Source organism: Anomaloglossus baeobatrachus, chromosome 2 (genome assembly GCF_048569485.1).
Source record: "Anomaloglossus baeobatrachus isolate aAnoBae1 chromosome 2, aAnoBae1.hap1, whole genome shotgun sequence".
Taxonomy (NCBI): Eukaryota; Metazoa; Chordata; class Amphibia; order Anura; family Aromobatidae; genus Anomaloglossus; species Anomaloglossus baeobatrachus.
The window spans coordinates 147873648-147889251 of record NC_134354.1 but is presented as its reverse complement, the minus strand read 5'-3'; the positions used below and the strand labels follow the sequence as shown (position 1 = coordinate 147889251).

Sequence of the window (15604 nt, the reverse complement as noted above, 5' to 3'; positions counted from 1 at the left end):
CATCATGTAGACAGAAGTGTCTTCACTTCTGCTCTGTTGACCGGACATTTCAACTAATGTCATCCTGATTAACGGCCAGCTCCCCACTGCCTAACAGCGGAGATCCCACTGTTAATCAGCAAGATGTTTGGAGTGACGCCCCATCTAGAGATCAGACTGGAAAAAATGGTGCTGCTCTATTGATGAGGGGTGAACTGAAGCAGTGAAATTTGCTGGCTGAGCTGGCAGAAATCCTCCCTATGCAGAACAGGAAGACAGTTAACAACTACTTGCCTGTTGGTTCTTGAAAAAAACATATGAAAAAATTAAGTCCTATATAAGCCCTATGATGGGTTCTCCACTTCAGACAATCCCTGTCTATAAGACTAGTCCCCTTGAAATAAACTGATCACAAAGTATCTTCCTACTGGAGCATCTCATAATTGACTTTAATCTGGAAGGAAACCTGGCAATAACTGTTCAATGTCCTGTAAGATGGCTGCCAGACATGTCGCGGTTGGGAGAACTGTATCTCAGACCTGTGATGTAAGCCTGGATGCAAGCTCCAGTATGTTTACCATTGAGAGTATTAATAGTGTGTAGTTTACCAACAGCCACAGAGATGGGTGGGATTGGCTGCTTACATATCCCCACCCCGGGGCGTGGTATGGTCCCTGTGAATTCATCTGTGTGTGAAGGTAAGAAGTCCTCCTGTGTGAAGTCTCAATGCTTGCACTTATATGCTGAACTAACACTGTAGTGCAATTGTTAGGACTGTGTACCCTGTTTTTCTACAAAGAAGGGACGTTCATTTTCCCTGTTTGTGGCTCATTTTATGCAGATATAATAAAACAAGCTAGACATTATCTTTAAAGTCATCTATCTTGCCTCAAACACCACCAAGTGAGTCATATTCCTACAGTTGGTGCAGAGGCACAGGCATGAATCTCCAGCAGCAATGACAATAACAGCAGCAACAGGAAGCCCAGCAGGAAACCAATAAAGTGTTGATGCAACAATTATAGCTGCAGCAGCAACAGATACAGCAGTGGCTGATGGGGCTCTTGGCTAAGACGCTCCACCCAGGGGAAGCAGCACCGCCCACGAGTTAAGATAATCATTCAAATTCAAACATGCGAGAGATGGTAAAGCGAACCTTGCAAAAGATGATGCCAGGTGATAATGTTGAGGTATACTTGATGGTGTTGAAAACGGTGGTGGAACGGGAGAAATTACCTCTGGGTCAGTGGGTGGCGGTGCTGGCACTATATCTTTCGGAGGAACAGCAGAAAGCTTAATGCCTTCACGACCGATAACATACTGATATGTCATCAGTCATGTCGTGGTAATCACTGCCGGCTGCTGTGGTGAGCCGGCGATGATCCCTGCATATTTCTGCTGATTTGAACAGCAGACATGTGGGGCTAACAGCTGCGGGTGAATCCACGATCCACCCACACCTGCTTGCCACTTAGATCGTGCTGTCAAAATGTGACGGCGCAATTTAAATGGCCAAGGCAGGGATCGCACCATTCCCCACAGCCATCGGAGGCCCCGTGACATGATCACGGAAAGCCGATGGCTGCCATGGTAGCTTAGGGTCATATGATGACCCCTGATGCTGCCATGACTTATTTCCTGTGAGAGCCAACAGCTCTGATCAACAGAAATTAACAAGTGATCAGACTGCTGATCCGTAAAGTCCACTAGAGGGACTAGTAAAATATATAAAAAATGTAAAAAAATAGTTTTTAAAAATATGAAAAAATAAAAAAACTAAGTTCAAATCGCCCCCCATTTGCCCCATTGAAAATAAAAGTTAAAAAAAATTAAAAATATACACAGATTTGGTATTGCCGTGTTCAGAAATACCCGATCTATCAAAATATCTGATCTGTACACAGCGTGACAAGAAAAAAATTCCAAACGCAAAAATTACGTTTTTTACGTACGTCGCCACACAGTTTTTTTTAAAATGCAATAACAGGTGATCAAAACATAGTATCCACACAAAAATGGTATAAAACACCAGCTTAAGACGCAAAAAAATAAGCCATCACTGAGCCCTACAGGGTCTCAGAAAATATCTCCAAAAGCGCAATTCTTTTTTTGGACAAACGTGTGAATTTTTTTTAACCCCTTAGATAAAAGTAAAAGTATACATTTTTGGAATCTATGATCTTGTATCGACCCGAGGCATCATACTGACTGATAGTTTTACCATATAGTGAACAAGCTGAATATCATATCCAAAAAACAATCATGCAATTGCTCTTTTTTTGCAATTTCCCCGCGCTTGGAATTTGTTTCCCATTTTCTAGTACACTGTGGTAAAACTAATGGTTTCAATCAAAAGTACAACTCGTCCCGCAAAAAATAAGCCCTCATACTGCAAGATTGATGGAAAAATAAAAAAGTTACGGCTCATAGAATGGGAGCATAAAAACGAAAACGAAAAATCGCCCGGGGTGAATGGGTTAATATGACCTGGCTGTGCAGGTGTCCAGGGGAAACTTTAAAGCTGCCCTACTCAAGGATCTAACCCTGAAAGGGGCATTTGATATCTTACCCAGACTGTTCTCACGCTTTTTTGGATAGTTCCTTCTATTCAAAATAGTATTCCAACAACTTTTATTTCTACTTGCTGTGCCTGCTCGTGCTCCTCTGGCCATTGGATTCCAGCCGTGCTTCACCAGTATCATAAAAGATACTTCTAGGCAGAATTGGCCCATGATACAGTCTGATAGAGCACACTACAATTTTATTTTTGGTGAAGTCATATGTAATCCCATCAGAAAAAAAATGGATACATAGGTACATTAAAGCCCCAATAAAGTTGATAAATATAGTCTATATTATGATGGAGAAAGTAATGGCGTAAATGATGGCATTAAAGAGGTGGCTCACTACTCTGCAAACTGATAGGGAAGGCTTTTTTTAAATACCTTGTTCAGGCAATTCTGCCTCTGAGCGTGCGCTATTGCGGTCCGCTCATCCCCATAAAGTGACCCCCCCAGGCTCTGTGACCTCTGAGATCAGTGATGTCACATCAACTTCCAGTTGACCCGATATCACCGAGTCCGGCTCATGCTCTCTCCTTCACTGCAGAGGGCCACAAGCAGGAGCGATGCTAGGCTGTGACGAGCGGTGAAACATCATCCACAGCCCAGTCACTCAGGGACACTGGGGCCGGCCTCAATGATGTTAAGTCAACTGGAAGTTTATGACATCACCGAATCTCAGAGGTCACAGAGCCCGAGGGGGGCGGGGGGGTGTCACTTCATGAGGATGAGAGGACCGCAATAGCGCCACGCAAAGGCAGAATTGCCTGAACAAGGTATTTAGAAAATGCCTTCCCTATCAGTTTTACAGGGATGTGGCCACTATTGCAGAGTAGTGAACCACATCTTTAAGGATCCCATGCATTCCATTTATCCTTGTCATGTAATGCTTTGGTGGAGTGCCTTTAAATCACCAAGTCATAAGTTTACGAAAAATACATTCTGAGCAAGTTGAACAGAAGTTAGTTTCTAAATAATTATTGCAAATTCAAAAGGTCTCTATCTGAGTGACATAAAACCCACACATCAGCAACTCCATGGGAACGCCTACATATATGGCACACTAAGAATAAAAATAGTAAAGTAATTTCGCTGAATAAACACCCACCGTTCACAATTAACATAAAAGGAAAGTGCATAAAAGAAAAAAATGTATTTCTTTCCCTAAAGCAATACATCTTGTGTGGTCTCAGTTCTACTGAAGGGATACGACTTTTTTAACTGCTAAATTCTTATCAGGTTTTTCTTATTTTTATTATATCATAAATACATTAATTTTAGGCAGGGCCGGGTTTAGATAAGCATATTAAAAAATTATCCGATTTTCATCCCCCCAAAAAACTGGATAATTTTTAGCAGTATTATCATCAGTACTCCATCCGTATGTCCATTTTACATTTGTTTTACATCCAATTACCAGCTATGAGTTATTCACATTCATGTAGCGTTCATCAACATGGCATAAGTTTTTATACATCAAGATAAAATAAATTGGCATTGTAGACAAATATGGGAAGGCGGGTACAGGTACAGGTGACGGACATAGGAATAACGGGACCTGACAACTAGCTAGCACACTGGTAGACTAAAGGCTACTTTACACACTGCGATATCGGTCCCGATATCGATAGTGTGGGTACCCGCCCCCATCTGTTGCGTGACACGGGCAAATCGCTGCCCGTGCCGCACAACATCGCCCAGAGCCGTCACACATACTTACCTGTCCGGCGACGTCGCTGTGACCGGCGAACCGCCTCCTTTCTAAGGGGGCGGTCCTTGCGGCGTCACAGCGACGTCACTGAAGCGTCACTGAACCGCCGCCCAATAGCAGCGGAGGGGCGGAGATGAGCGGGACGTAACATCCCGCCCACCTCCTTCCTTCCGCATAGCAGCCGGGAGGCAGGTAAGGGGAGCTTCCTCGTTCCTGCGGCGTCACACGCAGCGATGTGTGCTGCCGCAGGAACGAGGAACAACTTCGTTACTGCTGCAGTAACGATTTTTAAGAATGGACCCCCATGTCGCCGATTAGCGATTTTGCACGTTTTTGCAACGATGCAAAATTGCTTATCGGTGTCACACGCAACGGCATCGCTAATGCGGCCGGATGTGCGTCACAAATTCCGTGACCCCAACGACTCCGCATTAGCGATGTCGCAGCGTGTAAAGCCCCCTTAAGGCATAAGACACACGGCGAGAAAAACGGTGAGAGTGGAGTGCGATAAAACATCGCATTCCACTCGGACCAATATTAGCCTTTGTGTCAGCGCACATGAGCAATTCTTTTCTCAGCCCTAATCGGACCGAGAAAACAATCGCAGCATGCTGCACCAAAGTGTATGGGGCGAGAGAATAATCGCACTGCACTCAAGGTACACCGGTGCACAGTCGGACCTCAGTCGCTGGGACACTACAATGACACTCGGCTCTGTTGTACTGCCAATGTGAGCCGAGTGTCATACGAGGGGATCGCAGTAATCCTCGTGTGGCCCCAGCCTAACTAAGAGAGTTGTGTAGGTATCTCCTATGGCATGATGCTTTAAGTATCTAGTGCCTCATAGCCAAAGGCTGAGAGGCAGTTCTAGCAAATGGGACGCCAACCCTTTAAGAGGAGAGCAGGTTTGCACACGCATGCCCTAAGGTTACACTCGGGGAGCCTATGCAGTGTGCACAGGCCCTGGGATGAGGGGAGAGCAAAGAAGCACATGAACGGCTGCAAGGCAGCAGAGGAAGACGCAACCCGGACGCAGCGGTAAGTCAGCATCTCTGCTGGGGAGAGGCATGGCAGTGCAGGGATGCCGGTACTGCAGGAATAGTGCATTCTGGATAGCTCTTTACTCAACAACAATGGTCCATTTGATATCTGAATTTAACATAAACAGCACAAGTACAGTAAATAAAACAGACGCACCCTGAGGAAGGATGATAAAACGTGCGGGGGCTGATCGATGCTGCAGACCTATCACTATATTGCACATCTGCATTTTTAAGGTGTATTACTCTCAGGATACTATATTTATACATGGGTGATTACATTGTAATATATTTCAAATGCCACTGAGCTTGATCCATATATTTACAGTGCCTACAAGTAGTATTCAACCCCCTGCAGATTTAGCAGGTTTGATAAGATGCAAATAAGTTAGAGCCTGCAAACTTCAAACAAGAGCAGGATTTATTAGCAGATGCATAAATCTTACAAACCAACAAGTTATGTTGCTCAGTTAAATTTTAATAAATTTTCAACATAAAAGTGTGGGTCAATTATTATTCAACCCCTAGGTTTAATATTTTGTGGAATAACCCTTGTTTGCAATTACAGCTAATAATCGTCTTTTATAAGACCTGATCAGGCTGGCACAGGTCTCTGGAGTTATCTTGGCCCACTCCTCCATGCAGATCTTCTCCAAGTTATCTAGGTTCTTTGGGTGTCTCATGTGGACTTTAATCTTGAGCTCCTTCCACAAGTTTTCAATTGGGTTAAGGTCAGGAGACTGACTAGGCCACTGCAACACCTTGATTTTTTCCCTCTTGAACCAGGCCTTGGTTTTCTTGGCTGTGTGCTTTGGGTCGTTGTCTTGTTGGAAGATGAAATGACGACCCATCTTAAGATACTTGATGGAGGAGCGGAGGTTCTTGGCCAAAATCTCCAGGTAGGCCGTGCTATCCATCTTCCCATGGATGCGGACCAGATGGCCAGGCCCCTTGGCTGAGAAACAGCCCCACAGCATGATGCTGCCACCACCATGCTTGACTGTAGGGATGGTATTCTTGGGGTCGTATGCAGTGCCATCCAGTCTCCAAACGTCACGTGTGTGGTTGGCACCAAAGATCTCGATCTTGGTCTCATCAGACCAGAGAACCTTGAACCAGTCTGTCTCAGAGTCCTCCAAGTGATCATGAGCAAACTGTAGACGAGCCTTGACATGACGCTTTGAAAGTAAAGGTACCTTACGGGCTCGTCTGGAACGGGGACCATTACGGTGGAGTACGTTACTTATGGTATTGACTGAAACGAATGTCCCCACTGCCATGAGATCTTCCCGGAGCTCCTTTCTTGTTGTCCTTGGGTTAGCCTTGACTCTTCGGACAAGCCTGGCCTCGGCACGGGTGGAACCTTTCAAAGGCTGTCCTGGCCGTGGAAGGCTAACAGTAATTCCATAAGCCTTCCACTTCCGCATGATGCTCCCAACAGTGGAGACAGGTGGGCCCAACTGCTTGGAAAGGGTTTTGTACCCCTTGCCAGCCTTGTGACCCTCCACGATCTTGTCTCTGACGGCCTTGGAATGCTCCTTTGTCTTTCCCATGTTGACCAAGTATGAGTGCTGTTCACAAGTTTGGGGAGGGTCATAATTAGTCAGAAAAGGCTGGAAAAAGAGATAATTAATCCAATCATGTGAAGCTCATTGTTCTTTGTGCCTGAAATACTTCTTAATACTTTAGGGGAACCAAACAGAATTCTGGTGGTTTGAGGGGTTGAATAATAAATGACACTCTGAATAAACTTTTCACGATTTAAAAAAAAAAAAAAAAAGAAATAACATTCTTTTTTGCTGCAGTGCATTTCACCCTTCCAGGCTGATCTACAGTCCAAATGTCACAATGCCAAGTTAATTCCGAATGTGTAAACCTGCTAAATCTGCAGGGGGTTGAATACTACTTGTAGGCACTGTATATCTGTATTATAGCGTTAATCTATTTATGTCTAATTGTTATTGGGTTCATTATATTTAGGCTGTCTGCTGGCAGTTCCCATTTCACTTCCCTCCACACAGGAAGCACCATTTTAATTTTATCTGATTTTATGTGTAATTTATAATAATAAAGATTATTCATTGTTTTTGAACCTTAGAGTGTTCCCTTTATCATCTTAGCATGGTGAACCTGTTAGTCTAAGGACCCCATCACATTTAGCAACTTCAGCGATCCCAAAAACGATGCGACCTGATAAGGATCGCTGGTAAGTCGCTGGGAGGTCGCTGGTGAGATGTCACACAGTCAGACCTTACCAACGACTCAGTAACGATACAGGTCGCAGTAGCGACCTGTATAACGATCTCTGCTGTCATTGGGACCCTGTCACACAGTGTCAAACATAGTGATGCGTCCTGCCCAGCAGGACATCGCCTTTGAAGAAAATAAACCAGAACAGTGTCTAACGATCAGCAATTTCACAGCATGGGCCAGGTTGCTGCTTCGGCGGGCTTTACACGTTGCGACATCGCTACCGATATATCGTCGGGGTCGCGTCATTAGTGACGCACATCCGGCACCGGTAGCGACATTGCAACGTGTAAATCCTAGGTTCGACGATGAACGAGCGCAGAAGCGTACAATATCGCTGATCTGCGTAGCATCATTCATTTCCATAATGTTGGTTCGGCCGCAGGCACGATGTTGTTTGTCGTTCCTGCAGCACCACACATCGCTGTGTGTAAACCCGCAGGAACGACAAACATCTCCTTACCTGCGTCCACCGGCAATGTGGAAGGAAGAAGGTGGGCGGGATGTTATGTCCCGCTCATCTCCGCCCCTCCGCTTCTATTGGCCGGCCGCTTAGTGACGTTGCGGTGATGCTGAACGCACCTCCCCTTGAAGGAGGGATTGTTCGGCGGTCACCGCGACGTCGCCGACAAGGTATGTGCATGTGAAGCTGCCATAGCGATAATGTTCGCTATGGCATCGATCACCAGATATCGCATGTGCGACGGGGCAGGTACTATCGCGCTTGACATCGCTAGCCGATGCTAGGGATGTCGCAACGTGTAAAGTACACCTTAGGGGGGCTTTACACGTTGCGACATCGCTTTCGAAATATCGTCGAGGTCACACAGTGTCAAACATAGCGATGCGTCCTGCCCATCAGGACATCACCTTTGAAGAAAATAAACCAGAACAGTGTATAACGATCAGCAATTTCACAGCAGGGGCCAGGTCGCTGCTTAGGCGGGCTTTACACGTTGCGACATCGCTACTGATATATCGTCGGGGGTCACATCGTTAGTGACGCACATCCGGCACCGGTAGCGACATCGCAACGTGTAAATCCTAGGTGCAACGATAAACGATCGCAAAAGCGTCGAAAATCGGTGATCTGTGTAGCGTCGTTCATTTTCATAATGTCGGGTCGACTGCAGGTACGATGTTGTTTGTCGTTCCTGCAGCTCCACACATCGCTGTATGTAAACCCGCAGGAGCGACAAACATCTCCTTACCTGTGTCCCGACGGCAATGCGGAAGGGAGAAGGTGGGCGGGATGTTACGTCCCGCTCATCTCCACCCCTCCGCTTCTATTGGCCGGCCGATTAGTGACATCGCTGTGACGTCAAATGCACCTCCCCATTGAAGGAGGGATTGTTCGGCAGTCACAGCGACGTCGCCGAGCAGGTATGTGTGTGTAAAGCTGCCGTAGCGATAATGTTTGCTACGGCAGCAATCACCACATATCGCATGTGCAACGGGGGCGGGTGCTATCGCGCTGGACATCGCTAGCAATTGCTAGCGATGTCGCAACGTGTAAAGCCCGCCTTAGTGTCACACATACCGAGATCGCTGGTGAGACCCCTATTACGTCACAAAACCTGTGACTCAGCAGCGATCTCGCTAGCGATCTCATTATGTGAGAAGTACCCCTAAGAGATTTGAGATTCTAGTTACAAGTGACACCTTATACTATATAGATGCGATTTCGGATCTAAGTAAATAAAACATGCTCATCTGAACAAGCCCTTAGGCTGCAATCACACATCCGTCACTTTTTTTACTTTAATTGTGTAAAGCAGACGATTTTTCTTACATGTGAGCAGGGCTGCCACCAGGGGGGACAAACAGGACTCTAGTCTGGGGCCCCAACAGAAGGGGGGCCCCTTCACGCTTCATTTATTGGCTTACAAACCAGGGGCGCCGCGTAACTACTGCGGTCGCAGCAGGGGTCGCCGGAATCAGATGCTAACTAAGCTTACCATAGTGAATGTACACCATGTACTGCTACCGATAACCCTAACCGTTAATACATATTAAAATATATTCAGATGTTACTCCTATTGCATTAGTATAATTGAACCGACTACCGTTACACGTTACATAGTGCATAGGGATAACCTATCTCATTAATGAATTATTTTAGTTCCGCTGGCTCTGTCTTTGACGTGCGAGAAGGCTCAAGCCTCAACTCAGTACTCAGTACTCACCAAGTATGGTATTCATAAATGCAGCACTGTCGGATAACCTACATTTCGATCATCTTGTATACGTATTTGAAGGTTTTTGGCATGTGGGGACATAGCCTTAAGGCTGCTTTACACCAGACAATCTATCGTGCGATAGATCGTCGGGGTCACGGATTTTGTGACGCACATCCGGCATCGCTGGCGATGCCGGCCTGTGTGACACCTCCTAGCGACGCAGTATCGCTCACAAATCGTGAGTCGGGTACTGCTCGCTAGGTTCCATAATATCGTTTAATTTAGTTGACCATCGTTTCCGTGGTAGCACACGCCGCTCCGTGTGACACCACGGGAACGATGAGCAGCTCACCTGCCTCCCGCGGCCGCCGCCGGCTCTATGTGGAAGGAAGGAGGTGGGCGGGATGTTTACGTCCCGCTCATCTCCGCCCCTCCGCTTCTATTGGCCGGCGGCCGTGTGACGTCGCTGTGACGCCGAACGTCCCTCCCACTCCAGGAAGTGGACGTTCGCCGCCCACAGCGAGGTCGCACGAGAGGTAAGTATGTGTGACGGGGGTTACTAACTTTGTGCGGCACGGGCAGCGATTTGCCCGTGACGCAAAAAGGACGGGGGCGGGTACGATCGATTGTGAAATCGCACAATCGGTCGTACCGTGTAAAGCAGGCTTTAATGTGCGATTGGTGAAGATGTGGTGCAGAGGTGGAGTTTTTCCAAGATTGGCGGTAGGACTGTGGAAGGCGTGAGGGGTGGAGGCAGAGCAGGGATGGAGGCGGAGCTGGGGTGGAGTCTCAAGGGGGCCCAAAATTATGCCAGTCAGGGGCCCTGAAATTCCTAGTGGCAGCCCTGATATGAGACTGAAGATAGACTAAAGCGGGCTTTACACGCTGCGACATCGTTAGCGATGTCGCGAGCGATAGCACCCGACAACGTCGGTGGCGCGTCACAGGGTGATCGCTGCTGTAGCGAACAATATCGCTACGGCAGCATCACACGCAGTTACCTGTTCACCGACATCGCTGTGGCCGCCGAACAATCTCTCCTTTAAGGGGGAGGTTCATTCTGCGTCACAGCGGCGTCACTAAGCGGCCGCCCAATAGAAGCGGAGAGGCGGAGATGAGCGGCCGGAACATCTCGTCCACCTTCTTCCTTCCTCATTGCCGGAGGCCGCAGGAACGATATTGTTCCTCGTACCTGCGGTGTCACACATAGCGATCTGTGCTGCCGCCGGAACGAGAAACTACCTGCTTTCCAAATGAGGAACGATTTTTTAAAAATGAACGACGTGTACACGGCGAACGATTTGACACCTTTTTTCGATCGTTACTGATCGCATAAAGGTGTCACACACAACGACATCGCTAACGAGGCCGGATGTGCGTCATCAACACCATGACCCCAACGATATCTCGTTAGCAATATCGTTGTGTGTAAATGGGCCTTTAATTGCATGTCTATAGACACTACTGGCACTACTGAGCACCTATGTTTCTTGAATTTACCTATTTTGGGGGCCTCAACACCCCCTTCAACATTTATATGACTGCAAGCATAAAATTCAGACCTATAAAAGCAGACACTTACTTCTCCAAGTACTTCAATGACCTCCCCAACTTTAAGTTCAAGCTCATCTTCATTCATTGGTATATAACTAAAGGCCACTTGACATCTTCTCCGCCTCGTTCGCTCACCTGTCCATGTGAAAAGAATGAAGAAAGGTAAAAATATGTTTCTAATACAAGCAAGATGACCACACTAAAGACCATACAACCTATTTTACCTTGTTTTATACAAATCTATAATTTACTGGTACCATGAGATCTTCTAAGCTTTACAACAGTGATGAGCCATCCTTTAAATTAGTTTCCCTGAATAAACAACTTGGCTCCTTAGGAAATAAAACAGTAAAATAGTATACTTCCCAATTTACAAACTAAACTTTTCATACTCTCCCCCACTCCCATGCTGCTGATCTGCTGAATGCTGTGCAGCATACAGTTCTATGGGATAAGGTGTTATCCACTGTGGTGACATTATATGACAATGGCGGTGACATTATATGACAATGGCCAATCACTCTTTGCTTGCAATTGGATAGTGTGAACTCAGTATAAGAGATTTGAAAAGTTTATTATTGTACAGTAACTATATATCCTGATTGAGCAAAAGGGTAACAATGTTTGAACTTTTGACTTTCAGGCTCCATATCTCACCATTTGCTATAGCTTTGAACGTGAGACTACCTTTACTTTACAGACAATTATCTTGGATATTTCATCGATAAATTTGACATCCGACTATTTAGCATATGATTAGTTATTGCATTGTTTGATTTTTAGGAGCAAAAAAGTACATTTTTATTTTTGCTATTTTGTTAATATTTTGTAAATCCACCTTTGACTTTCAACGCTGCCTAAATCCTTCTGGAAATGCTCTCGATCAGATTCAAACATGTCTCCACCAAAATTTGATCCCAGGTTTCTTCTACATGGTCCTAAGGTTGGTGCATACTGGTCAATCCACTTGAGTATGTATACAGCCAGGGCCGTATTTACCACTAGGCACCCGTGGTCCAGTGCAGGGGGCGGCGCTTTCTGGCAGCAAAAAAAATATAAAAATATATAGATAGATATACCTATAGTACTCTAGTGTACGAAGTAACTTATCTTGCAGGACACTCACATAAAGCTCAGTATTGAGACCGCCATCGATCCTTTGGCTATAAAACAACCCCATATCGGGCTTCCTCCACCAAACTTGACATATCCTTAAATTTCTCGATACGTTAGCCTCTTTTGTTCTGGTTCTTCCCGACCCATTTGCACCCATCAGAGCCTAGACTATTGACTTTTGTTTCATTACTCCAAATTACCCGTTTCCAATCTTCTACTGTTCACTTTTTGTACTTTTTGCAAACTCGAGCCGACACTTCTAATGATGATATTGAAGTCGAGGCTTCTTTACTTTTTTTTCAGGTCACCATTTCAGACTTGTGTAACGTGTGTCCCACAGAGCGTGCATGGGCATCTGTGATTTCAAAATTATGAAGCATAGGAGCCACCTCCACTGCCATATTTGTTGCACCAGAACTGATAGACCTTGTGATGACCTGACTTGCTGGATCCGATGTTTTGAGTGGACGTCAACCCATTGGCTATTAAATAGATTGACGAACTTCATTTTGTATTCCTTCTACTGTCATGACATTGACATGATGCACCGCTATCAATGAGCTGGATGATGCTGTTTCTCTTTTCTTGGAAAATCTTCTTTATGGCTGCTCCTCGATTTGTCAGTGACCTTATGCTTGGAAATCAATCTAATAACAAACTGAGCTATTAGGGAATGTGAAAACAGGTTGTCATTTGTCGTTTACAGCAAGAAAAACATTTTTCCACCACCAGGGGCAAAACAGTAACAATACAGTAACATGACAAGAATCTGCATAACTAATAATCTGCTATATAGTTGCAAGTCAGATTTATGAATGAGATAGCCAACATGATTGTCTATAAAATGAAGGTAACCTCACGATCAAAGCTGTAGTGGATGGTGAGATATGGAGACTGAAAGTCAAAGTTCAAAACATTGTTACACTTTTGCTTGTTAGTATATGTCTACATGAACTTAGAAGAAATATATACCACTTAGTATTGTCAATCTACAATAATTCTAATATTTATGGAGATGACGATGATGCTAATATTTCACATACTTAATCTGGTCAAGTCTATACAGTATTTATAAGGGTTAGTGGCAACCAAACCCCAGGGCACATGCCCTACTGCACAGATACATCCCTGAAGCAATATCTCTGCAAAAGTGGATCTTTACATGGCATAAAATTTAAAACACTTGAAAATAAGGATGCGAGGCCAAATGAAAATATCTTGGAAGATCTCTAAGAGATTAACTGAAATAACATTCAGAATTTTATTTCCTGCCCATGCAGCCTGTTATGAGATACCTAATACAAAAGGATGTTAGAAAAAGTCTTTGATTTTCATATAGATAATAGATAAAAAAATACGACTCTGGTTATACTTATTATATTCTGAATTAATTAATATGTGGTAACCCATAGTACAGCAGGCGGAGTGGTTAGATCTCCATTGTTTCCTATAATTCATTTTTAACTGAAACAGCAGCGAGGGTTGAATACCATGCAGACTTATATTTTTCACAAGAACAGAAATAAAAGAAAACACTTAACATTTCAGTTGTAAAAGACCTCTGTCACAAATTATCGCAATATAGAACGCCTCCTCCCATTGGTGAACTCTGGGCGCTAATTCATAGCTTCGCACAAAGCAAAGAAGAATGAAACATAATGTAAAAATATCAATAGAGTTGGGTAAAGCCAATAAATACCACCTTATGTCAAGTGTCAAATGTCATTTTTTTTTAGAACTTCTAGAAATAACTTTTTCATACAATGCATAGTGTTAGTTGAGTTAAAATCACACGATTGGGGCTTTTGTATGTGATAACCAAGCCTAGAGCCTTCCACACACAAGTAAAGTAATACTTAGGGAATTTCTTCAATTAGAAGTGGTAAGACTGCACATGACGGATTCATAACTGAATCATAAGTATAGTCGGCATGAGCATGTATTGAATTCCTCTGTGTTTCAAACGTTCCTCTGTTATTCCTCCTGAATATTTATGAATAGATTTACAAGCAGGCTTTATCATTTAATGTTAACGAGATCTGTCCCTGACAACCATTTGTCAATATATTCATACATTTCTAGTGAGAATAACTGAGGAACAAACAGCTCAACCAGAGTTCTAGGAAATATCTGTTCCAGCAGAATTAAAGAGAACCCGCTACCTCCCCAAACGCTATTAACCTGCACATATGGGGTTAAAGGGAATCTGTCGCCACATTTAACCTATCTAAACTAATAATATGGGCAATACAGGTTATAGACTGCTGAAAAAAGCAGTGCTGTGTAGTCGGAGTCCATTTTGGTGGAGTCGGAGTTGGCATAAAATGGACTGACTCGTAAAATATATAAATTGGGAACAGCGGATCAATGCAGTATATGATGAATATTATTTCAGAAGAATTTGGGAAAGTTATGAAATGTTCTATAAATGTCTGTTCTATTCCTGATCAAATAATCTAGGCTTTTAGTTGAGATGAATCTGTGCTGCACTTCAGCTATATGATATAAGTAATGATGTTTCCATTTTACTACAGCAAATTTATCACAAACATGAGTCATGTACAGTTGAAACTAGAAGTTTACATACATTATCTAAAAAGACCCATCTGTATGTTTTTCTCGCTATCTGAAATCAAATCAGAATAAACCTTTCTCGTTTTAGATCAATTAGGAACCAAAATAATTTAGATTTATCAAATACCAGAATAATGAGAGAGAATATTTTAAGGCATTATTCCTTTTTGCAAAGTCCAAAGTTTACATACACTAAGGGGTACTTTGCACACTACGATATCGCAGGTGCGATGTCGGTGGAATCAAATTGAAAGTGACGCACATCCGGCGTCGCTGTCGATATCGTAGTGTGTAAATCCTTTATGATATGATTAACGAGCGCAAAAGCGTCGTAATCGTATGATCGGTGTAGGGTCCGACATTTTCATAATTGCGCTGCAGCGACGGTACAATGTTGTTCCTCATTCCCCTGCGGCAGCACACATCGCTGTGTGAGAAGCCGCAGGAGCGAGGAACATCAGCTTACCTGTGTCACCGCGGCTCACGCCGGATATGCGGAAGGACAGAGGTGGGCGGGATGTTTACATCCCGCTCATCTCCGCCCCTATTGGCCGCCTGCCGTGTGACGTCGCTGTGACGCCGCACGACACACCCCCTTAGGAAGGAAGCGGTTCGCCGGCCAGAGCGACGTCGCAGGGC

The 15604-nt window shown here is 44.5% G+C and overlaps 1 protein-coding gene across 1 annotated transcript in view; it reads right to left on the bottom strand.

Annotated features, from left to right (window-relative positions):
* SH3KBP1 (SH3 domain containing kinase binding protein 1) overlaps window positions 1–15604 on the bottom strand; it is a 547421-nt gene that overhangs the window by 252789 nt on the left and 279028 nt on the right. Inside the window, exon 4 of the mRNA XM_075335430.1 lies at window positions 11304–11410. Coding sequence (XP_075191545.1) covers window positions 11304–11410 — 107 coding nt within the window. The remainder of the gene's footprint in view (window positions 1–11303; window positions 11411–15604) is intronic.